Source organism: Rhinolophus sinicus, linkage group LG02 (genome assembly GCF_036562045.2).
Source record: "Rhinolophus sinicus isolate RSC01 linkage group LG02, ASM3656204v1, whole genome shotgun sequence".
Classification (NCBI taxonomy): Eukaryota; Metazoa; Chordata; class Mammalia; order Chiroptera; family Rhinolophidae; genus Rhinolophus; species Rhinolophus sinicus.
Window position 1 is genome coordinate 192,061,070 of NC_133752.1, and position 24,913 is coordinate 192,085,982.

At 44.5% G+C, this 24,913-nt stretch overlaps 1 protein-coding gene across 6 annotated transcripts in view; it reads right to left on the bottom strand.

The window, feature by feature from the left end:
- The window catches only part of PLA2G6 (phospholipase A2 group VI), a 57,191-nt gene that overhangs the window by 25,014 nt on the left and 7,264 nt on the right, over positions 1-24,913 (bottom strand). For 4 of the 6 annotated variants that reach the window (XM_019752978.2, XM_074326393.1, XM_074326392.1 and 1 more), the window contains exons 2-4: positions 21,573-21,826; positions 1,498-1,713; positions 331-514 (exon numbers count right to left, since the gene is read on the bottom strand). In XM_019752978.2, coding sequence (XP_019608537.2) covers positions 331-514; positions 1,498-1,713; positions 21,573-21,781 — 609 coding nt within the window. In that variant the 5' untranslated portion in view covers positions 21,782-21,826. Of the gene's footprint in view, positions 1-330; positions 515-1,497; positions 1,714-2,094; positions 2,218-21,572; positions 21,827-24,913 lie in introns of those variants that run through there. The other 2 variants (XM_074326394.1, XM_074326395.1) reach the window with 2 other exon arrangements.

The window sequence follows — 24,913 nt, forward strand, 5'->3', positions numbered from 1 at the left end:
TGACTCAGCCCAGGGTCCAGTTCATAAGAGGTGCTCGGGAAAAACCGAACTAAACTCACTGGCTGGACTGGGCCTTGAGTTTAGTTTGCTGGGTGGAGGACTTTCCCAGGGTTGTCAGAGCAGAGTGGCCGAGGATGTGTCTCCTTGACAAGTGTGGGGAGGGAAAAGCAGGTTGGAGGGTTGTACCCTCCACAAAGGAGTTCGGGCTTCAAGGACCAAGAAGGAACAGGGAGAGGCCCCGAGTTCCATCTGAGCCCAGGGGCCCAAAGAGAGCTGTGGGCACAGTGGGGTGTCACTGGTGCTGGTTACCCTGTCCCCACCCCTGCTTACCTGCAGCACCTGGGAATTGTCACCCTGGACAGCGTAGTGGAAAGCCGTCTCTCCATTGTTGTCGGTGACGTCCATCTGGGCATGGCAGTACTGCACCAGCTCCACCACGAGCTCTCCATCACCCTTGCGGCAGGCCAGGTGCAGGGGTGTGCAGCCCTCCTCATTTTCTGTGCTGTTGGCGCAGCTGCAGGGAGGGCCGGGGAGGTGAGTGGGCAAGGCACAAGGTGAGCGGCGTGCTGAGACACCGACGTGCAGAGGGAAGTGGGCTAGGAGCGCAAGAACACGCGTGCCCTGCTCAAGCTGGTTCAAACCTAGGGATGCATCACAATTTATTTGTACCTAATGTGGTTTGTATCCGTGTTTAATTCATGGTGCACACCTGTAGGGGAGATGTGCCCCAGGGCCACACCCAGCCTGAAATGGGCAGCGGGTGGCAGAGAAAGGGTCGCAGAAGGCAGAAATCGCACTAATCGTGGGCAATTTACTTAACCTCTCTGGACTGCGGTATTCTTATCTACAAAAAAATGAAAACAATACCTGCCGTGCCTGCCCTAGGAAACAGACAGACTGTCGTGAGATTAGACACATGATGTCCAAGAACAGGCCTGTCAACTGTAAAGGGCAGCCAGGATTTTTGAGTTTTGGGCCTGGGCACTGAAGCAAGCTATCTGGGAGGAGAACCACAGGAGGTGTGGCGACCTCGGGCAAGACAGCGGCTGCAACCCTATGACCAGCATGGTACCTTCACACGGGGCGCCCACTGAGACACATGTGGGATGAATGGATGTATGAAAGCAAGTGTTCCAGCTCCCCGACGGGCAACCAGACCTTTGGAAGAAGACATCAAGGATCTGAAGCCTGCTCGGCCCCCTCCCGCTAAGTGACCTTGCACAGGTCACATAACCTCTCACTGGGATGACGAGCTCCTGGGGGTGTTGGGAGGATTCAAGTTCATGGTGGGCATTCCAGAAATGTCACGTTTCTCCTTCTGACTTTAGTCAGCATCCCTACACTGTAACCCAAAGGCACTGCTGCCCCTTTTGAAGTCAAATATTCCGGGCAAGCTTTGAGTTTATGGAAGGGGACTGAGGCAAGACGGAGGAGACCGTCCCCACGGCCCCGCCCATCCACATACACTGTCCCCAGGGTCCTGCCCTCCTGCCCCACCTGATGATGCGGCTGTGATGGAAGCACTCTCGGATCCCCAACTCTACTGCCAAGTGGGCCACCGACCAGCTGAGGTGGCTGCGGATGAGATCGGTCAGCTGCTGCAGGACCTCGGCGTGTAGGATGCGGCTGGAGCTCTCATAGAAGGGCGGCAACTGGGAGGAATAGCGCTGGAAGTGCAGCAGGGCGTCAGCCTCTGTCTCCAGCTGGAAGAGTCTGAGGAGCCAGGACCGAGGAGGAAAACATGGAAATGAAGCCTTGGGTCCCTCCAAACAGGCCGCTGCCTACCTCAGGCTGTGCCCTGATCTGCTCCAGCTGGACTCCCCACACCCAACCCCCACACACACATTTAAATGGAGTTGGGACTTTCTTTTTATTTGGAAAGATTTCCTTTTCTTTCTTTTTAAAAAATATTGTCATGTAGGACTGGCCCAGTGGCTCAGGCAGTTGGAGCTCCATGCTCCTAACTCCGAAGGCTGCCGGTTCGATTCCCACATGGGCCAGTGGGCTCTCAACCACAAGGTTGCCTGTTCAATTCCTTGAGTCCCGCAAGGGATGGTGGGCTCCAACCCCTGCAACTAAAATTGAACACGGTACCTTGAACTGAGCTGCCGCTGAGCTCCTGGATGGCTCAGTTGGTTGGAGTGCATCCTCTCAACCACAAGGTTGCCGGTTCGACTCCCGCAAGGGATGGTGGGCTGTGCCCCCTGCAACTACAGACTGAAAACGGCAACTGGACTTGGAGCTGAGCTGCGCCCTCCACAACTAGATTGAAGGACAACGACTTGGAGCTGATGGGCCCTGGAGAAACACACTGTTCCCCAATAGTCCCCAATAAAGTTAAAAATATATATATATAAGTATTGTTTAACCTAAATGTCCAGCAACAGAATATAAATTGTCACATAAACTATGGTACATTTATGTGGTGGAATATTACGCAGCCATGAAAGTGAGACATTAAAAGAAAAGGGAAATGTTATTTTGTAATGTTATGTTAAAAAGCAGGATACAAATTTTGATGATATGTGATGAAACTGTATTAAAAAAAAAGACTGAAAGGAAATCCGTCAAATGTGCATGGTTGCATAATAATTTAAATGTTCTTTATCCATTATTTCCAAATTTTCTACAATGAATCTACATAATTTTTATGATCAGAAAAAACAGTTTTGGTCCCTTTTAAAGAGTTATGCTTGAGTCCAAGGGCTGCTGTTAAGTTGCTGTGTGTCCTGGGGAAAACCTCTTCCCTCTCTGAGCCCTATTTGAAATATGAGACTAATTGCCCCTGTCCTACCTACCTCAGAGAAGTGCTATGAGGATCAGATGAGAAAGTATTGTAAAGGCATTTTAAAAACTATAATGATTACATGTCAGTGATGGTTCCTTGAACTTCTGAGCAGGGCTTTCAACATACCAGGTCTTTCCTACACACCTCCACAAGCCCAGCAGCCAGCTCAGGGAGGTAGTGCCTAGAAAGTGCCGGCTTGACACGGCCAGCCTGTTCTTTCCCAGAGACAGCAATTGCTTAGTAAAGATCTACTGAGCACCCGCTCTGTGCCTGACTCTGTTCTAAATAAAGGGGTAAACTAATCAACAAAACAGACAACATGCCCTGCCCTCCTGGAGTCCATGTTCTTATGGGGGAGGAGATCAACAAAATGAGTAAGGCAAAAATCAAAATATGGAATTATGTGAAATGGACTATCAGGTAAAAGGTGCTACAGGAAAAACAAAGTAGGAAAGGGGGGTAGAGAAGGACCCTTCCTCAGTTCTCCTCGGCTGGTTTTGTTTCATCTCACTAACCTCTTCCCATTAGAGCGCTGGAGTACTCCACATCAAATGTTGCTGCTATGTCAGATATAACGACAGCTGCAAATTGGTCACTGGACTTGGCACCAATTGAGGCAGGAGTGACTCTGACAAGTGTATTTTTGTTGGAGTGGGGAAACCAAAGCTTGACTGGAATGGGTTTAAGAAAGAACCTGATTGGAGAAATTGGAGACGGCAAGTACAAACAATGCGGAGTTTTCTGTAGAGGGGGAAAACAAAGGTAGCTAATGGGGAAAGTGTAATCAGGCTGGTGGGAATAATCCAAAAGAAAATGGGGTCTCTCTGAGGACTGCCACTTCCATTAATGGCAGACTAGGTAATGTGAACCAGCCACCTGCTGGGGATAACTAGAAATGTTGGACAAAATACAAAAACCATCTGCTTGAGGTGCTGGATACTATCAGACAGTGATGAATTTCCAGGCTGGAAGGGATTATGGAAACCCAGGAAGTGAGCCCAGTGTTTAAGCTGCTTGAGAATTAAAAAATACAACTGTCCATACAATTGTTACTTGAAAGGCTGGAGGGACACACAGTAACATTAACAACCCACAGGCTCAGGGGACAGAGGCTGGAGGCCAGGGGTCTGCAAGGGGAGAGCCATGATAACCACCTGTTACTCTGGGTTGGGATCCTAAAAGTCTACACCCTAGAAATAAGGGTGGGCTACAAGTAAACAGACCCTCACAGGGACTGCAGCTCAGCCTCAAATCATTTCAGTTCTAGAAACTGGACTGAGTTTATCCTGAGTGAGCATGTTCCCAGTACTGGGAGAAGTACACATAAAGGAAATATCAAACTGGGCTTCAAATGATTTCTATAGCATTATTGCAAATCCAAGGTCCGACACATAATCAAAACTCACCAGGCACGTGAGGAGATACGACAATATGAAAGAAAACCAACAGAAACAGATTGATAAGTTGGGGGAGGGGAGCTGCAAATATTTAAGTCATCTGACACCGACTTTAAAATAACTGTGATACTAACCAAGAGGATAAAACAGAAGATTTACAATTTTGGCAAAAAAACACTTTAAACTATTAAAAAAAGAACCAAGTGGAAATTACAGAATTAAAAATACAATTGTCAAAATTAAGACCTCAATGCCTAGGTATAAACAGCAGATCAGACAATGCTGAAGAGAAAACTAGTGAATAGGAAATAGGTCAGAAAAGAGTAAATAGAATAGTGCATGGAGAGACAAATCTTGGAAAACACACACAGTAGATAAAAGATATAGATATGTAATGTAAAGACCTAACATACATATAAGTGGAGCCCCTACCCCCCAAAAAATAGAAAAAGAAGTGGACAGAAGCCATATGTGAAGAGTTAATAACTGTGAAAAACATTGATTTGCAAAACTGATGAAAAACTGATGAAAAACATTGATTTAAAATACCCTATGAGCCCTCCTCCACCAAAAAGGAAAAGAAGGAAGGAAGGAAGGAAACACACAATGTGATATATAGATGATATATTACAGAATTGTACACCTGAAATCAATGTAACTTTACTAACAATTGTCACCCCAATAAACTTTAATTTAATTTAAAAAAAGAAAGAAAAAGAAAGAAAGAAATCCACACTTAGGGACCTTGTGCAGGTTTTAAATGTGGCTCAAAATTCTTTGACACTCCTCCCATTGGGAGGAGCCTTTTCACCCTGTAATCTGGCTCTGTAACTGCTTTACCAACAGAATATGGTAGAATTGATGCTGTCCTAGGTTCTGGACCAAGACTGTAGGGACTGGAAGCTTCCACCTCTTTTCTCTTGGGACCCAGCCATCATGCCACAGGGGAAGTGAAGCATCCATGGAGATGACTACTGGCCTGGTATGAACTCCCAGCCAACAGCCAGTAGCGCTTGCCAGTTGTGAGTGGGTCATCTTAAAAGCAGATCCTGCAGTCAAGCCCAGGTAATGCCATATAGAATAGAATTAAGCCTTTCCCACTGGGCTCCACTCAAACTGCAGATTTGTGTCCTAAATAATTGTTATCATTTTCAATCACTAAGTTTTGGGGTAGTTTGTTACATAGCAATACTGGAGAAGAACACATATTGGTAAACGTATTGTAACACAGCAATAATTGACACGTGCCATATTACAACTGCTGAAAACAAAATACAAAGAGAAAAAGTTAAAAATAGCAGAGGAAAAAAAGGTAATCTTCAAAGGGCAACCATGAGACTGACAGCTGGCTTCTCAACAATGGAAGCCACAGATAATGGAATCACATCCTTAAAAAGCTGAAAGAAACGCTACTGAAAATTCTGTACCTGGGGAGAAAAAAACCTTCACATATGAAGTTGAAATTACAACATTTCACCAAAGGGTGGGGGGAGGAGGAGGAGGAAGACTGACATTAACAGAAGGAAATATACAAAATATAAAAGTATTTTTGTCAAGTGGAAGGAACTTGATCCCAGATGGATGGTCAAAAATAATGATGGGGGGCGGGGGGAGAATGAAGCACCAGGAAAAGAGTAAATATGTGAGCAAATCTAAATAAATATTCACAGTATAATGTCTTGTTGGGTTTAAAATAAAAATATTAATTAAAAAAACAGCACATGGCATAGAAGCCCAGAGGGGGATAAATGCAGTTAAAGGGTTCTAAGACTCATTTATTATTCTGGAAGATTCTAAAGTACCAATTATACTTCAGTAAGGCCAAGGATGTGTGTTACAATCTCTAAGGTTCTATCAAGAACTGTGAAGGGTTTCAGATTTTATCCTAGTTGCAAACTAACGAGTTAGCCTGACACAGTTTCATGGATGCTGGCAGGAAGCACAAGATTCCTGGATCAAAGACAAAGGGCAATTTATTACTCACAGCAATAACAGTAGCCAGAGTATCAGCATTTGTGCCAATTCCCTGGGATCCAGTTCCCACAGGGTGACATGAAAAGGATCAGGTGATACCTGCTCATGTTACATTAGAAGAGAGAAACCCTGAGTGCAGGGAATTTGAATCTTTTATAATTGTCAATAAGCAAATCTGTCTAAGCTTTGTTCTGGAAGAGCAAAGATATTATCTTCATTATATAGGAGAGTAAGCAAACCTATGCCCTGCTCTAGAGAGAGACCCTATCTCTATCTTCCAAGTCTGTTCACCTTACAAACACCCCTGTAAAGATAGCCTGGAGCAAAGATAGTCAGTGTCTGCTTGTAAGATGTACAGAAACACGAGAGACCCATGGAGGACTGTCTCCCAGCAGTTATCAATAAAAGATAATAATAGAGTATATACCTTCCAATCTAATAGAGAGGGAAAACGGAATAATAAGAAAACACTCAGTCATGAATTGCAAAGCATTATACTAAGTGAAAGAGAGTCAGATTCATAAGACTACATGATATATGATTAAAAGGTAAAACTGTAGTCATAGAAAGTAGATCAGTGTTTGCCAGGGACTTGGGACTCGGTGGAGGGGATTTACTGTAAAGGAGCATGAAAGAAATTTTGGGGATACCAGACATGTTCTTCATCTTGATTGTGGCGATGGTTACATGAGTATGCACCTCTATCAAATTCATTGACAGGTACACTTAAAATTGGTAAATTCTATTTTTTGTAAATTGCATCTCAATAAAGCTAACTAAAACAAAACAAAAAGTAAATGAAAAGACAAGAAAAAAGGAATAAAGAACACAAAATAGGTGGAACAATGAGAACAACAAAACAAACAGTAAGATGGTAGATTTAAACCCAAAGATATCAGAATTCCATTAAGTTTAATAGACTAAACGGTCCAAATAAATATAAGGGATAACAGACAGGATAATAGGAAAAAAAGACAACTACCTATTCTTTACAAGTTTAAAAATATAAGGAAATATGTTAAATAAATACTAACCCCAAAAAAGCTGATGACACTATATTAATATTAGACAAAATAGAGTTTAAGGTAAAAAGCATTACTGGAAAATATAGGGACAGTTCATAATGATAACTGTTTCAATTCACTAGGAAAATACGACAGTTATAAATTAATATGTACTTAGGACTAAAGTTCAAAATAAAGTTAAACTTGACAGAATTAAGAGAACTAGAGAAATCCATGATTACACTGAGATATTTTAATATCTTCTACTAGTTACTTAAATAGCAGACATAAAACACGCTATTGGACATAGAATAATTAGTAAACATGACCTAACAGACATATATAAAAAACACTATTGCTTTACCAGCTGACTGAAAAGTTTTGGTCAGGCAAGTTAATAGTTTTTATTGTAAGACAAAAGTTTATAAGGCTGAGCAAAAGATGGCTACAGCCCGGGCTGCATGTCTAAAGGAGATTTGCAGCCCCAAAGGAGGGGGTGAGGAGGGTTTTACAGGGGCGGTGCTGACAGGGTAGCATTGTTTAAACAGAAAATGTTGACTGCCTGCAAACCAGTAGCTGTTTTGTGGTGTTTTCTGTTATCGCAAGTTTGGCTCTGTCTGCAGGTGCAGGCCAGCAGACATTTTGTTGTTTTCTTGCAGACTTGGCTCTGTCTGTAAGTCAAGGTCTCTGAGACCTAACATTTAGAGACCTGCCATTAAGTCAAGGTCTCTAACATTCAGAGACCTAACACCCACCAAGTACAGAACACACGTTCTTTGCAAGCATCCTCATACAAAAATTATAAATAGTGGACCTATGCTGGGCTATCAAGCAAATCTGAACAAATTTCAAAGACCTGAAAATATTTCAACTATGTTCTCCTACCACAATGCAATTAAGCAAGAAATCAATAATAAAAAAATAACTAAAAATTTCCCTATGTTTGAAAATTAAGCAAGATACATATAAACTATCTGTGGTTCAACCAAGAAATCATGGTGAAATTTAGGAAATATTTTGACTTAATGATCATGTAAATATTACACATGTAAACTTGTGGGATGAACTTCCACTTCTGGATATGACAGAGAGCTTGTACCAGACTAGCCTTCCTGATGAAAACAAATATAGAGGCAGGATTAAATTCAGATAAGTATTAGAAGGCGCTGGAGAGAACCCAAGACAGGCAAGGCACACAGGGCCAAGATTTTAGTGAAAAGGGAACCACACTGATGTAAGCTCCACATTTTTACTCAGGGCACATTGGTCTCTGGTGCAGGATATAGAAGCCAAAAATAAAAACTGCACCCTAGTGCTTCTAGCACTCTTACTATGCCGGGTAGAGAGAGGCCAGCACTTAGAGTTTCCAAGATGGCTAGAACTTGAAGGAATCAAGTTCACTTGAAGGAGAAGTGAACCCAAAATTTTGCATGTAATTTTACCTCATCAGCCATGCAGAGCAAGATGTCAAGAAACCAAATAGAAAATAGCAGCAGGGAGGATACAGAGCTCAGCAGAAATTCTGGCACTTTTTCAGTACTTGGGAAATAGAGATCAGAGTTCAAGGTCTACCCAGGTGGAAGGACCTAGTAAAAGCAAGGCCTTAGTTGAGATTTAAGAACTTCAACCCTCTGAGAGTAAAGGTTATGATCTAGGCGTGAAGGCAAGTTCAAGACAGACCAACACTAACCAAGCCTGAAATGCAGCCTTAACTAAATCTTTTGAAGGAAGACAATGCCTCTATCGTTTTTCATGTACAATACCCAACATGCAAACAAAAATTATCGGGCATGCCCCAAAACAGGACCAAGTAACAAAAAGGTTCAAGAAGAAAAAGACAATGAAACAGAAACCACAGGTGATCCAGATAGCACAGGTATCAAATAGGAACTTGTAAAAATTTGATTGAAAATAAAAGATGAAATACTGGGGTCGCCAAAATACACATGACTTGTATTCATCTTTTGTTATTGGTATATATGGAGTATTACAATTTTTTAAAATTTATTGGGGTGACAATTGTTAGTAAAATTACATAGATTTCAGGTGTACAATTCTGTAATACATCATCTATAAATCCCATTGTGTGTTCACCACCCAGAGTCAGTTTTCCTTCCATCACCATATATTTGATCCCCCTTACCCTCATCTCCCACCCCCCAACCCCCTTACCCTCTGGTAACCACTCTAAATTATTGTCTGTGTCTATGAGTTTTTGTTTCTCATTTGTTTGTCTTGTTCTTTTGTTGTTTTTGGCTTATATACCACATATCAGTGAAATCATATGGTTCTCTGCTTTTTCTGTCTGACTTATTTCACTTAGCATTAAGTATTACAATTTTAATACAGTTTTTTTTCCTTTCTTAAAATATGTACACATTTTTGGCACCCTCTGTATGTAACAAAAGAATAAATTGGACATTTTAGAATTGGAAAATACAATAACTGAAATTCAACAGATTGGTCTAACAGCTGACTAGACACAGCAGAAAAGATTAATAAAATAGTTTGGCAAAATATATCCCAACTAAAGCAGAAAGAGAAAAAGGAAGGATAACACATTTTAAAAGATTAAGAGACATATGGGAAATGGTATAAATGTTTGACAAAGGTATAAATGGTATTCCAGAAGGAGGGTAGAAACAGAACAGAACAGAAACAATAAAAATACTGATGAATAATATTCCAAAACTGATGAAAGAATCAAGAAACAGATTCACGAATCTCTACAAACTTAAGAAAGACAAATAAAAGAAACAACCACCTAGGCATATAATAGTAAAAGTGCAGAAAATAAAAGACAAAGAAAACATCTTGAAAGCAGCTAGAGGGAAAAAAGACATATCGTGTTTCCCTGAAAATAAGACCTAGCCGGACATTCAGATCTAAAGTGTCTTTTGGAGCAAAAACTAATATAAGACTCGGTCTTATTTTACTACAATGTAAGACTAGGTCTATATAATATAATATAATATAATGTAATGTAATGTAATGTAATGTAATGTAATGTAATGTAATATAATATAATATAATATAATATAATATAATATAATATAATATAATATAATATAGTACAGTATAATATAATGTAATGTAATATAACATAATACAATATAATACCAGGTATAATATAATATAGTACTGCGTCTTATATTAATTTTTGCTTCAAAAGGCGCATTAGAGCTGACTGTCCAGCTAGGTCTTATTTTTGGGGAAACAGCATATTATCTTTATTTATTTATTTACTTTCTTTTTTCATTTTTTTTTATTAGTTTCAGGTGCACAAAACAATGTAATAGTTAGACATTTATCATTTATATCCCTCACACAGTGACAACCCCCCTCCCCCATCCACTACCCCTCTGACATCGCACACAGTCATTACATTTCCACTGTCTCTATTCCTAATGCGGTACTCCGTTTCTTGTAAATATACATATATATATATATATATATATATATATATATATATATATATATATATATATATAATTGTAGTTGACATTCATTATTGTTCAACTTCAGTTTCAGGTGTACAGTGCAGTGATCAGGCATCTACATCATCCCTGAGGTGGTCTCCCTAATGAGACAAGTGTCCATCGGATATAGGGTATTATCTTTAAATAAGCAATAATAAGACTGACAGTTGACTGCTGATAGCAACAATGGAAGTGAGAAGACAATTAAATTACATCTTTAAAGAGATAAAAGAAAACTGTCAGCCTAAAATTCTATTCATTGAAGTTATATTTCAAAAATAAAGGCAAAATGCAGTCATTTTCAGACACCCAAAAACTGAGAGGATTCACTGTCAGCAGACTTACACAAGAGAATTACTAAAAGGGGTTCTTTAGGAAGAAAGGAAGCTATCCATGATGGAAGCATGATAATGCAGGAAGGAGTAAAGAACAATGGAAAGGGTAAATATGTGGGCAAAACTAAACTGACTGTTTATAAAAACAACAGTAATGTTTGGGGGTTAGATATATATACACAGGTATAGATATTTACATATATATTTAATTAAAATTAAAATACATCACAATAATATCACAAAAGGCGGATAAATGAGATGGATAAATGGAACTGAAACTGTTCAAAAGTTTTTGCATTGTCAGGGAAATGCCAAAGTATCAATTTAAGGTAGACTGTAATAAGTCATATTGCAATCTTTACAACTACTAAAACAATAAAACAGCTAATGGACAGAAAAATGGCATTAGTATATGTACAGCAGCATTTGGCTTAAACAAAGCCAAAAGTTGGTTCTTTGAAAAGACTTTGAAAAACCAATAAACCCTTAACAAATCTGAACAAGAAATAGAGCAAACACAAAGTACCATCTCTTCAAATCCTTCAAATATTAAAAAGAAAAGAACAGGATATTATGAACAACTTTATACCAATGAATTTAACAACTTGAAGTGAACAAATTCCTTAAAAACACAACATACCAAAACTGACACAAGAAAAAAGAAAAAAATTGGTAGTCCCATTTCTGTTAAAGAAATTGAATACATATTTTTAAAGCATCCCACAAAGAAAACTCTAGGCTCAGATGGCTTCACCCATGAATTCTTCCAGACATTTAAGAAAGTAATACCAGTCTTAAACAATTTTCAGAAAATTGGAGAAGGATTACTTCTCAACTCTTTTTATAAGTCCAGCATAAAGCTGACACCAAAAACTGATTAGAATATTTTTTTAAAAGAAAATTACAGGATGAGACCTCTCATAAATATAGATGCTGAAAATCCTAAAAAAGTATTCGATTTAATCTAACAATATAAGAAAAGGATACTACATCATGACAAGGAGAGATTTATTCCAGGAATATATATGGCTGCTTTAACATTTGTTAATTAACCAATCAATCAATGTAATTCACCACACTGAAAAAATAAAGATGAAAATAAAAAGCAAACAGGTGCAAAGCTCATCTGTTATAGTATTTGGATTTGAAAATATACAATACTCATTCATGAATTTTTTTTAAAAAGAAAGCTCTTAGAAAACTAGGAATAAGAAGGAATTTCTTTAATGAAACAGAGGGTAACTCCAAAAAGCTGGCAATGGGGATTTCCATCCCTCACCCATCACAAAAAAACAACTTGGTAGATTTAACAGAAGATTTTGAAGGACCTTAAAAGACTGATGTTGCTCAGTGTGGACCTGATTGGATTTGAAGCTAACTGGTATTTGATTATATATTATGTATATATTTTTTTCATTCTTAACTTGGAAATACTTTTCAGAAGACATTTATAAATTGTGTTTTTAATTAAACTTTAGAACAATTACTCTTTTTCACTGTAATATTTACATTTTTATATTTTTACTTAAAAAAATTTTTTTTTCTCTAAAGAGGGCACAGTTCATAGTGGTCCATATGCGGATCGAACCGACAACCTTGGTGTTATTAGCACCACGCTGTAACCACCTGAGCTAACCGGCCACCCCCGGAACAATTACTTTTAATGTTCCAGAAATTGGACTTCTATTAGGTAATAAAGCTGAACCTGGAACTGTGAAAAAATTAAAAAAAAAATAAAAACTAGAACAAACATCATACTTAATGGTAAAATGCTGAAGCTTTCCCCCTTGGAGATCACAAATGAGATAAGAATGTTTGCTTCACCAGTTTACTGACTATTCTTACCAGCTCAATATGCCAAGAAAAATAAATAAAAGGTATAAGGATTGAAAAGGAAGAAACAAAACTTTCATTATTCATAGATGATATGATTGTGTTCTTAGAAAATCCAAAAAGTCCTACAGATAAATTATTAGAACTAATAAATGAGTTTAGCAAGGTTGCTGAACATAAGACGAATATACAAAAATCAACTGCATGGCTATATTCAGCAACAAAGAGAAAATTAAATTTTAATAATTTACAATCATTTACATTGAAAAATTTCAAACATTATGAATCAATCTAACAAAATATGTCTAAAAGTTCTATGCAGAAAACTACAAAGCATTGGGAGTAATTAAAGAAAACCTAAATAAACAGGAGTGGATTCCAGGTTTCTAGATCAGAAGACTAAATAATATAAAGTTGTCAATTGTCACCAAATGATCTATAGAATCAGTGCAATCCCAATAAAAATCTTTAAACCAAAAGGTTTTGTTTGTTTGCTTGTTTTGTGTGTGGAATTTTTTTTCTTGTAAAAATGCAAGGAGCTAAGAATAGCCAAAATAATCTTGGAGAAGATCGAAGTGAGAGCTTGTTCTACCAGGTACCATGTTTCCCCGAAAACAAGACCTAGCTGGACAATCAACTCTAACGCGTCTTTTGTAGCAAAAAGTAATATAAGACCGGGTCTTATTTTACAATATAATACAATATAGTATAGTATAGTATAGTATAGTATAGTATAGTATAGTATAGTATAGTATAATACAATATAATATAACACCACGTCTTATATTAATTTTTGCTCCAAAAGATGCATTAGAGCTGAATGTCCAGGTAGGTCTTATTTTCGGGAACATGGTATCAAGATTTATTGTGAAGTAACACTAATTAAGACAGCATGACACTGGTGCAAGAAAAGAAAAACAGAAGTGACTAGAAACGGATCCATTCATAGAGGGATACCGGATTTATGACCAAAATGGCAATCTAGAGCAGTGGAAAAGAATAGTTTGCAATAAAAGGGCCTGGGAAAATTGGATCCCCAGATGAAAAACAAGAAAAAAGAAACCTGAGCCCTATTTCACACCATACATTTTAAAAAAATCAATTCCAGGTAGATATTATTCCAGTTATAAAAGACAAAATAAATAAAGCTTCTAGAAGATAATATACAAAAATTTCCTCTTGACCTCATGATAAAGACTTTCTTAAACAGTACACAAAAGCAAACCATAAAAAAGATGAGTAAATTCAACTACCTTAAGACTAAAGAACTCTAGTTTATCAATAGATACCATTAAGAAAATACAAAGGGAAGCCACTGAGTGGGTGACCACAACACACATAACTAACAAAAGGTGTGTATGTGGACTGCAGATGCACAAAACACCCCTGCTGAAATTCTACACAAAAAAAAACCATTTTATTTTTTAAATATTCAAGAGAATTGAGCAGGTACCCCTCCGAAGAGCATTGCCAACTGGTTAACCAACTTATCAAAAAGTGCTCAAGTTCATATGCAATCAGGCAACTGCAAATTAAAGCCACACTACTACACGCCCAACAGAAAGACTAAATTGTGTTAAACTGGCAATACTAAGTATCAGAGGATGTGAAGTACTAAGTCTCACTGGCTGCTAGGAGGAATTACCCACTAAAGCTGAGACTATGTCTGGCCTTAACCCAGCAATTCCATTCCTAGATAGATGCGGAATAGAAATGCATGCATATATGCACCAAGAAAACTAGAAACCCAAATTCCCATCAACACTAGAGTGAAAAAGTAAAATTGTGATATAGTTACACAATGGAATTCTACTGCACTGAAAATGACTGGCACAGCTACGTACAAAATCATATAAATATCACAGACACAATGCGCAAAGTCAGACACAAAAGCAATTACCAGAAAAATCAGGTTGATGGCTACCTTTCTTTGGTGAAAGGGGACTCAAGGGGGCTTCCAGGGTGCTACAGCTTTCTACTTCTTGACATGGGTGATAGTTACAGAGTTATTTGTAATAAATCATTGAGCTGTATGTACTTTTCCATAGGTGTGTTCTACTTCACTATTTTTAAAAAGTTTAGAAGAGAACAGGAGAGGAATTGAAGACAGCTGAATACAGGCAGTGCCTGAGGGGAAAGTGGAGTCAAGAAAGATGTTTTTTAAAGCACATTTGTATAGTGATGGAAAATATGCAGTGAAGAGGGGGAATTGTGTAGGTGAGAGAGGAAAGAACTGCTGAAATGATGTCCTGGACTGGAGGAGAGGGCATGGTGACCGTGACGGGGGAGTGGCCTCAATGAGACTTATGGATGGTACATCTCTACAGATGACAGGGAAGGGCCAGCACATGGGTGCAGGCGCGGGGCAAGGGGTAGAGAGATTGTCGTGGTCCTCTTCTCTTCTGGTTTTTGTTGAGTTCTGTGAGATAGAAGCCAGATCATCAGCTGAGGGTAAGCCTGGACAGGAGGGGCTGGAGGTGGAGGACTGACGACAAGGCATGCCTTGCAGGACAGCTAGGGACAGATGAACGGAGAAATGCAGGACGGCCACACAGGCTCACATGAAGCTCATGCTGATTTGAAAGTGAGGCCAGTCGGCGTGAAGGAGCGTTCCTTTAGCCATGGTGGAGAATTGCAATTAACTAGTGTCGGGGTTTTGCCAAGCAAACATGATGGAGAGAGAGCAACAAGAAAGCAGAGAGTGTACGCAAGGGTGTGATTATAATGACGGACCACGGTGTTGAAGCTGGGTAGGAAGTGACGTCCATGAAAGGGATGGGGACGTTAAAAGGTGGTAGGATGAGTCTGTGGTCTGCGGGGACAGAAGAACTTGGCATTCAGAGGACTAGAGAGAAGGAGCTGGAAGACAGGAGGCAGAGATTGGAAAGTCAGATGCTTGAAACTTGTATTTATGGCAGAGCTGCTGTTACTGGTGATGACACAGTCAGGGAATGGCCCTGTGGACCCGGAGGGGCCAGGCACCAATAGCCCTGGGTGTGAGGAGGGGCACCCTGTGCATATTAGTCACCAAGAGTCTGACAGGAGTTAGTGATGCGGAGAGGGAGCTGAGCCAGGGGCTCACATCTTGAGGACGTGGGGGTGCCCTAGGGTTGCAGATGTCTGCCACCAGGAGAGACCGGGGGCGGGGGTTTCATAGGATGAGACAGGATTCAAGTCTGAGAGGTGAGGAGGACCCTGGCCCACCTCCAGGCCCAGTGGGGAAAAGACTGGGGGAGAAAACTCTCGCGAGGCCTATAGAGGAGGTAGTGTCCTCAGGGAGGGCCAGGTGTGGGTCAGAGCAAAGAGGGAAAGATCCAGAGAAAAGGCTGAGGATCGAGAAGACTGGGGTGGGAGCTGTGTCTTGGCTCTTGTCAAACTGATCCCCCAGATTGAAGCTGCCTGGCGTCAGCTCTGCAAAGCCTCTGCCTGGGGGGGAGCAGCCTGAGGATGAGCCTCTGGGGGTCAGCAAACCTCGTGAAAGGGCATGCCGACGTGTGAATGTGCATTTGGGGGAAGAGAAGGTCCCCTGGAATTCTCAAGGGAATCCTGGACCAAAAAACGGCCAAGCAGCATTGGGCTAGAGGGGTTTCTAACTCTCCAGTTTCGGAGCAGAGCACAGGCCCTTCCCCACTGCTTCTCCTCCGTGCCTTTGCCTCTGACAGCCCTCGCCCCGCAGTGTCCTATCTCGCAGTCTTCTGCTGAAATCTTCCACCCTCTTTAAGGTCCACCTCTAACCCACCTACCCGAGAGGCCTTTCCCAATCTCCCTCGTCAAGCCCACATCCAATGGTCATGGATTCATTCATCCAGTCAACAAGTACTTGCCGTGCACCTACAGGGTGCCAGCTCTACACTGGGCGTTATGGGAAAGGACTCAGAGCCAGGCCCTGTCTCTTAGGAGCTCTGCAGTCTGTTGCGGGAGACAGGTGTGCACACAGAACAGTGCTCAGGTAGCACAGAGGGGTGAATACAGGCTCACAGAGCAGGGACCGTGAGTCAGGCAAAGGAGTAGAGGCAGAGCATTCAGAGGGGAAAGCAAGGGCAGAGAAAGAAGTGGACAGGGGTGAGTCTGTTCCAGGAACCTAAGAGTCTTCCTTACATGAGGCCATTAGAAATTTATCCCACTGAATGCCGGGTACACATCCACCTTTGCTGGCTAGTGCCTGACCTCCTGGTGGTAGACACCTGTCTGTCGTATTCTATTCTGCTCGGTGACGATGGGCAGTGGGCGAGATAAATGGGTGAGTGAGCAAATCACAGGGTATGTGGCCAGGACACGGGCCACTCAGCTCGTCGGAGGTTTCCTGACAGGCAGTCTCATAACAAAGTCCCGGGGCAGAACTGCAGGGGGCTTTAAAAGTCAGCCCCCTTTTGAGAAGTGAAGACCACACGTCCCACATGCTTGGATGGTTCCTCCCAGGATTCCTGGGAAATGCGGCCCTGCTTCTGCTGAGATACCAGTGAGGGCTGGCGGGTTCCATCAAATATCATCTGTCACAGTAAATGTCAGCAGTCAATGATTAATTTGTACCAGGAACACAAGTATGGACGTTATTATAATGTACACAGCAATGCTACAGGTGACCGCCCTGGGGCTCACAGCAGACGAGCCAGGGCCCTGGACCATATATCAGGGAGCGCCCAGGTGAGCTGAGCCCCAGCCAGCTGGCCACACAGCCAAGCGGCCCTGGCAGATTAAAAAGGAGGAGGTGGGTTCTGGAGCCAGAGCGCCTGGGACTGAATGCTGGCTCTTACTGACCAGCTGTGTGATGCTGGGCAGATTCCTTCAACTCTTTGAGCCATGTCTCCTCTATAAGACGGGGTCAGGAATGACCCCTCCTGAGGTCGTTATGGGGATAAAGGAAATTACCACTGCGAGGGTCCTCCCATGTGGGACGCGCTAATTATCCACAGATACCACCATTATAGTTGTTGCCCTCTGCAGCAGCCAGGGTCCAATCTGTTCACCCAGGAGAGGTGCTGTGGGACTCACCTGGAATAAAACCTGGGGACTCAGAAGATCCCAATTCGCGCCCCCCATCCTGAAGCTATGCCTGCCAGCTAACAGCAGCTACAGGGCGACAGGAACACCTCTGCCTGGACTTAGGCTGGAAGCAGGACCGACCGTGACATCTACCTCTAACGCCTTACTTAAGCACGCAGGGACAGTTACAAGCTCTCCAGCAGGTAAAGGAGGAGACATTGAAAGGACAGAGCCTCAGCCCCTGAAGAGGACGTCTGGTATACTCTCTACAAACTACAGGGTGCCAGAGCAGTGGGGAGACCCCTGCAATGCCCACCCCCAGTGAGAACCCCAGGGCTCTGGCACAGCGCCCTGAGCCCACCCTCACTCCCGGGCACACCACAGGCCAGCTCTCCCCCTCAACGCCCCTGAATCCCACAGTCTCCCAGCTCTGACAGAGGGCCTGGCACACAGCGGCCCTCAGTAAACATATCACATTCAGCTCACAAACCTGACATGTGCCGGGCACCCTGCTGGGTGCGGGATTGTCATACGGGGATGAACAGGACAGACCCAGCCCCTACCCTCATAGGTCTGTGGTCACCAGGAAGGCGGTCTACTGAGCACACAGATGGGGTGCTATGGGGATACACAGCAGAAGCACCAACTCTGGCCTGAAGGCTGGGGAAGGGCAAGCAGACAGGAGGCTGGAGAAGGGGAAAGTGTTCCAGGCCGAGGCAAGAGTCAGGACGAGGCAAGAGTCTGGGCCAAGGCCAGGAACACAAGGTGGCCAGAGTTGAGACCAGAGGGAGAGGCGAGGCCCCAGCAGGGGTCCTTTCAAGCCATGCTAATCAGCTGATATGTTAAGGAAACAGAAAGCCCTCGAAGAGTTAAGCAGGGGAGTGAGATCGGCCCTCTAGAAAGATGATTCTGACAGCAGCTTGCAAGAGGATGGGAGGAGAGCAAGACTGCAGGTAGAGCAACAGGCTAGGAGGCAGGGAGCAAGGGTCCACCTACGACATGACCATGGCCCGGAAAGAGAGCCAGCAGCAACATGCAGAGTAAGAGCACCCCTGATTCGGGATTGGCATGTGGCTGTAATACAGGCTACCCTTCCCAGACTCCCTTGTGGTTCGTTTTGACCACGTGGCCAATGGGATTTCAGTGGAAGGCATGTGCGCCATTTCTAAGAAGTGTCCCAGAAGAGAAGGAGCATGGCCTTCACCCTGCCCTTCCACTTTTCTGCTGCCTGGAAAGGTGGCTGTGATGGCTGGACCTGGGATCATGTGGTGACCTAGAGAATGGAGGCCACACGTTGGGGAGCAACAACACAGGAGCCGGGGCCCCTGATGACTCTGAGGGGCAGAGCTGTCACACCAGCCCGACCTGCCGTGGCTGTCACTTAGGAGAAAACTTAAATTTGGTCCTCTTTAGCCACTATCATGTTGGGCCTTCTATAGCTCAAGCTGAACCTAATTGTCACTGATAAAGAAGCAGCAGACTCAAGCTATACAGAGGGGGCCAAAAAAATGTATACACATTTTAAGCAAGGAAAACTGTATTAAAATTGTAATACTCAATATACACCGATAACAAAAGATGAATACAAGTCATGTTTGACTTCTGCAATTACAAGAGGTGCTCAGAGTGGTTCCCATCAGTGTCCAAATACTTCTGATTACGGTGAACTACTGCTTGAACATAGATAACATGTCTTAAAATGTGTATACATTTTTTTGGCACCTCTGGTACGAGGGAGGAGGACCTGACAGAACTCAGTAAGAACCCAGATCTGGGGGTGCGGGAGGCCAAGGAATTAAGGATCACCCCTGGGTGTCTGGATTGCACAACCCCGTATGGATGGTGATGCCATTTGCTGACGTGGAAGTGCTTGTGTGGGAGCAGATTAGAGGGAAGAGCAGACTCCAGAGCCAGGTGAGGAATGTCAGGGATTCCAAGAGGAGATATGAGCTTAGCTTGAAACCCCACCCAATAATGCTCCTTATCTTATCTAAAAACGTGGACATAACAGAGTAGCACAGAAAGAGAAATGGATTAGAAACCAGAAGACACAGATTCTGCTTCTTCACTGCTTCCTGTGTAACCCTGCATGAATCATTTCTCATCCCTGAGCCTCAGTTTTCTCATCCATAAAATGGGATACTGCCTTCCTTGCTTACCTCAACGGGTCGCTGGAGGACGTACTAACAATATACCACACGTGAAAGGACTGTCATCTATGAGGTGCCACCCAATCAAAGGCAGTAGTAGTACAGGTGTGGTTAATAAACTGTTGACAAATGGTTTAACCCCCTCGGATGGAAGTCTGCCCATAGTGGGGCTCAAGCTTCCTGAGACAAATCTGGAATCCTGTCAAGGGATATTTATAATAGGACTTGGTGGTGATTTGCATGTGGAGAATATGGAGCCCCCAGGGCAGGGCACCTCAAAGGTAAGGATGAGTGGCCGTCCCAGGAGGGACCCATTTCCCTGGTCAGCTGTGCATTCCAGAACAGCAGCCCTCAGCTGCAGGCCTGTGGAAGGGTTCTGGAGCTGCAGGCGGAAGCCTGTCCTCTTCTGAACAAGGCGAGCAAGAGGGCTGTCAGCTCAGGCCCATCTGCGCCCGGTTTGGACTAGTCCTGCTGTGTTAAACCTGGCCATTGGACTGCATTCTTTGCCCAAGGCCTCTGCCTCCATTTCCCTGGGGAGCCAGGTCCTGAATTCTCACCTCATGGGCTGGGGTCCTGATACCCTGCCTTGCTCTTCTCCCGGTGGCTGGACCCTGAGGCCCCAGTTGCCACCTTCTCAGATTCCTGCTGCCATATCTCCTCAGTCAGAATGATTGTGAGGTGCCCTCCAGCCTGGCTTGTCACCAAAGCCCTACCGCACCCAGGACCCAGGCAGAGCCATCTGCCTGCAGGTTCCCTCCTCCATGCCTCTGCAGATGTGGGACAACCTTTTCCACTTCGTCCTACCCATTCTTCCAGACACAGGAGCCCGCAGGAAGTGATCGCCGCCTTGTGTCCCCACCTCTGTCAGCTCTCCTCACTGGGTACTACCTGGTTTGCAGGTGGCCTCCCCCAAGGACTGCAGGTTCCTTAAAGGCACAGAGCATGTTTCGTCATCTCACAGCACCAACTGGGCCTGGCCCGGGGCCCAAGACTCCAGAGACACTGGAGGTGCTCAGTGCATGCTGACTGGATGGATGGATGATGGGCGAGTCAGATGTATGAACAAACAGAAAAGGGGGCTCTCAGTACTGCCCCAACTCAAAGCCAACCTGCAGGAGCCCAAGCTCCTCTGGACCCTGTATTTTGGGGCCCTCGCCACTCCTCTTCCCTTTTCCCAAAGCCCTACACTTGGCTTCCTACCCTTCACTTCTAGCGCACAGGAGACCCTGAGCAGTGACAGCTGTCAGACCTTAAAGGCTCCTGGACACACCTTGCCAGTCCCTAAAAGGATGTAATGCCCTCACAGGTCCAGGGCTCCAGGGGGTTCCTGGGCCTTACCTTCTCAGCTTCCCCGCCTTCGTCCTTCCCTCTATCTGCATGGGTTAACCCTTGGGGCAGGAAACAGCCCGGTGTGCTATCCCCGTGCCCCCCACTGCCGGGACGCTGGGGGGCCAGGGGTAGAGTCTAGCAAACCCCTCCCTCCACTCAAGAGCAGTGCCCTCTCCCATCCCCCTCCTGACCCCTCATATGTCGACCCAAAGAAGCTGCTTCTCAGCCAAGGAATCTCCAGTCGGAGACCTGGGAAGAGTCAAAAGAAAGACTTGTGTGTCGCAGCTGATCATCACCCACCGGAATCCACTCTGCGAGTTCGTGGGGTTGACCAGGACGCAGTCCCAGGTGCGACTGGAAGCATTCTGGAACAGAATCAGCGGACCTTCCTCCCGAACCCGGACACTCGAGGTGTAGTCGGCCATCACCACTTCCTTCACCCGGAACGGGTTCGAGAACAGGTTGCTGACGCTACTGAGGGTGTTGACCAGGCGGCCGAAGAACTGCATTTTCCGTGGGGCTGGGGGGGACGCCCCACTGCCTTCCCCCTCAGTCTGGAAGAAAACAGGGTCTCTGGTCAGCGGGGCGGGGTCTGCCATGCCCACCTCACCAAGGACAGTGGCTTCCGCCCAGGCACCCAGATCACTCCCCACCCGCCCGGTCCCCCTGATTCTGGGCCTGGAGGGACCTGAAAAGGAGGGGAAAGAGAGAGAAACGGCACTGAGTGGGAGGTACGGTCTGCTGGGAATTGCAGAGCTGCCACTGTGCACAGGTGACCAGACTGTCCTGCTCCCTGACCCAGTTTCCCCAACAGAGACTCAGTTTCCTCATCTGTAGTGTGGAGCTGTAGTGATCAAAGGAACGGGTGTTACAGCGGATCCTGCCCTGGGCAAATGGAGGGCTTCTCCCTGCGTAAGGTGTGGAGTCAACTTTTTGGTACTCAAAGAGCTTGGTAGGGGTCATTTCAGCTCCAAAAACAAAGCCAGTGTCCCTCTCCAGTCGAAACCACGAGGAGACCAGGATCATCTCACACTGCATCGGGGGCAGGAGAACTGAAGGCATTTGTCTAAAGCCTTTGATACCTGCTACACTGGTTTCCCAAGGAGCTCGGAGGGAACACAAAACCCAGTCCCGCGGAAATGAATATGAGTGAAAAGACTAGGAACAGTAAACACGTGTTTGGGTGGAAATTTTACGTTTCATATTCACAGGGTCACAGTTTCTGCTATGGCAACTGTCCCCAGTTTGGATGACAGAATTAGAGTCTTGTTATTTCCTGGGTTCCCAGAAAGCACGCTGCCTTCCTAAGGCAGTGCCATCAAAGTCAGGTGACAGCTGGAGGCCACCCTCTGCCTCTGTGCCAGAACTTCACCTGCAAGAGAGCAGGTCAGACACTGAGGACAAAGAGTGGAAGAGTGGGCGCCCTGGGGGAGAGTGGATCAAACTTGGGGATAAAAGGAACAAGAGGCCTCATTTAATCAACAGGGAGTCAAGGTTGATAATGATAATTACATCAGGAGACGGGTACTGAGTGCTAATGAGGTAGTAGGCCCTGAGCTAAGCAGGCACATCACTGTCTCATTTAATTTTCCCAAAACCACCAGGCAGAGGCACTGAGCACACAGTACAGCTCTGGAGCAAAACTGTGTCCAAATCCTGGCCTCACCACTTACCAGCTGTGTGGCCTTGGGCAAGTTACTTAACCTCTCTGATCCTCAGTTTCCTCATGTGTTAAATGGGGACCATAACAGTACCTAATAGAACCCGGCAGACAGTAAATATTCAATAAACATTAGCTGTCTTTACTTCAATCACCCCCTTTTTACAGAGGCTAGATAACCATGCCAAAGCTTTGTAACATCCTTCCTTTATGATTAGTAGTAAGATGTGGTGTGAACAGACTGTGAGCCTGTTCTCCACCTTGAGAATGAGGACAATGCTCCCTTCTTGTGCGCTGTGAGGATAAAATGAGAACATTTGTGTGAAGGCTTAGACCTGTGCCAAGTTCCTTCTTTCTTCTGTCCTCAGAAACTGTAAGGACAGAAGAGCTGGGGTGTCTGCACCCCTCCCCATAGCCAGGAGAGAGGGGAAGGTGTGGAAATCGGTCCCAGGAAAAGAACCCCCCGAAATGGAAAACAAGCAGGAATGTCAGTGTGCACTATAATGACTTCTGTTTAGACACAGAAATAGAAGCAACTTCAATCCCCAACACGAGGGGAATTGTAAGATGATACGATTACCCCAGAGACACCGTGGTCATGAAAAGCTGTGACTGCGATGTTAACAACTCAGGGAAAGCACTGGCATTCTGTTACGGGCTCCGTGGCAGGGAGTCCCGACGCTGCCTGTGCCGTCTGTGGGCTGCAAACACACCTGGGGAGCCCCTGCGACCCGCGCAGCCTCTCGCGGCTCGTCCCCCTTGTCAGCTCCAAACCACGCTCGAGTCCAGAAAGCAATGCTGTTTCGTACCTGCTGGCCTGGCCACGATGATTTGTCTATCTGGAATGTCCTTTCTCGCGTTTTCTGTCTGGAAAAGCCCTGATCCTCCTGCCAGACTATACGCTTCCTAATACAGGTCACACCACCACACACTCACGTGCCTTTCTGTGCTCTGGCCCTGTTCCAGTTTACAGATATTAATCATTTTATCCGTACCACCACTCTAACGCTATAGAACTGTTACCATTGTTATTCTACATGTGAGCAAATCGCGGCACAGAGAGGTACAGTAACATGCCCAAGGTCACACAGCTAGTAGGTACAGGAGTGAGGACTGGAGCCCAGATGGGCGGGCTCTGGAGTCTGAGCTTCTTAAAGGCAGGTCCTACACCTCTGTACACTCACCCCTAGCACAAAGCTTGGCCCCCAGAAAGTCTGTTAAAACCCAATTTACAGATTTAACTGAGTAAAAATTATACAGAGAAGAAAGGAAGGAAGGAAGGAAGGAAGGAAGGAAGGAAGGAAGGAAGGAAGGAAGGAAGGAAGAAAGAAAGAAAGGCTGACAGAAAACATACCAAAATACTAAGCGTACATAAGCATATTGGGTTTATGGGTAATTTTTTCTTTTCCTTATTTTCCAAATAGTATGGAAAATGATTATATTTTTTAAAGAAGGTAGGAGTACAGGCTGAGTCTCCAAGGACTATGGCGGGAATATGGGGGCCCCGTGGGGGTGAGGCCTGGCTTAGAAAAGCAGCCCAGATGCTTCCCAGAGGGCAGGCCGGCTGCACCGGGAAGGGTTCTCACAGGAAGTGGGGGAGTCAGGAGTGTCCAGCACCAGGGCACCCACTCGGATTAAGGGGAGGAGAATCAGTGGGGGTGGGGTGGGGTGGTGCAGCTGGATGCAAGGAAAATACCCCGCCCCAGAGGAAAGACACCATCCTCAGGGTCCTGGAGCTGGTGGCAGGGGTCCCTTCCTACACTGACAGAAGCCCGGCCACTGACAGGAGTGCTGGCTGTCTTCCCGCCTTCCAGGCTGGTGTGAGGATGAAATGACACAATGTAGGGAAAGTGTCCAGGATGCTGGCCAACTGTGGGCACACAAACAGTGGCCATTGTTGTCACGAGGTAGAAGAAAGGAAATTAAAACCACCAGGCCACATCCTGGAACAATCATAACAGGCCAACGGGGAAAGTGACAA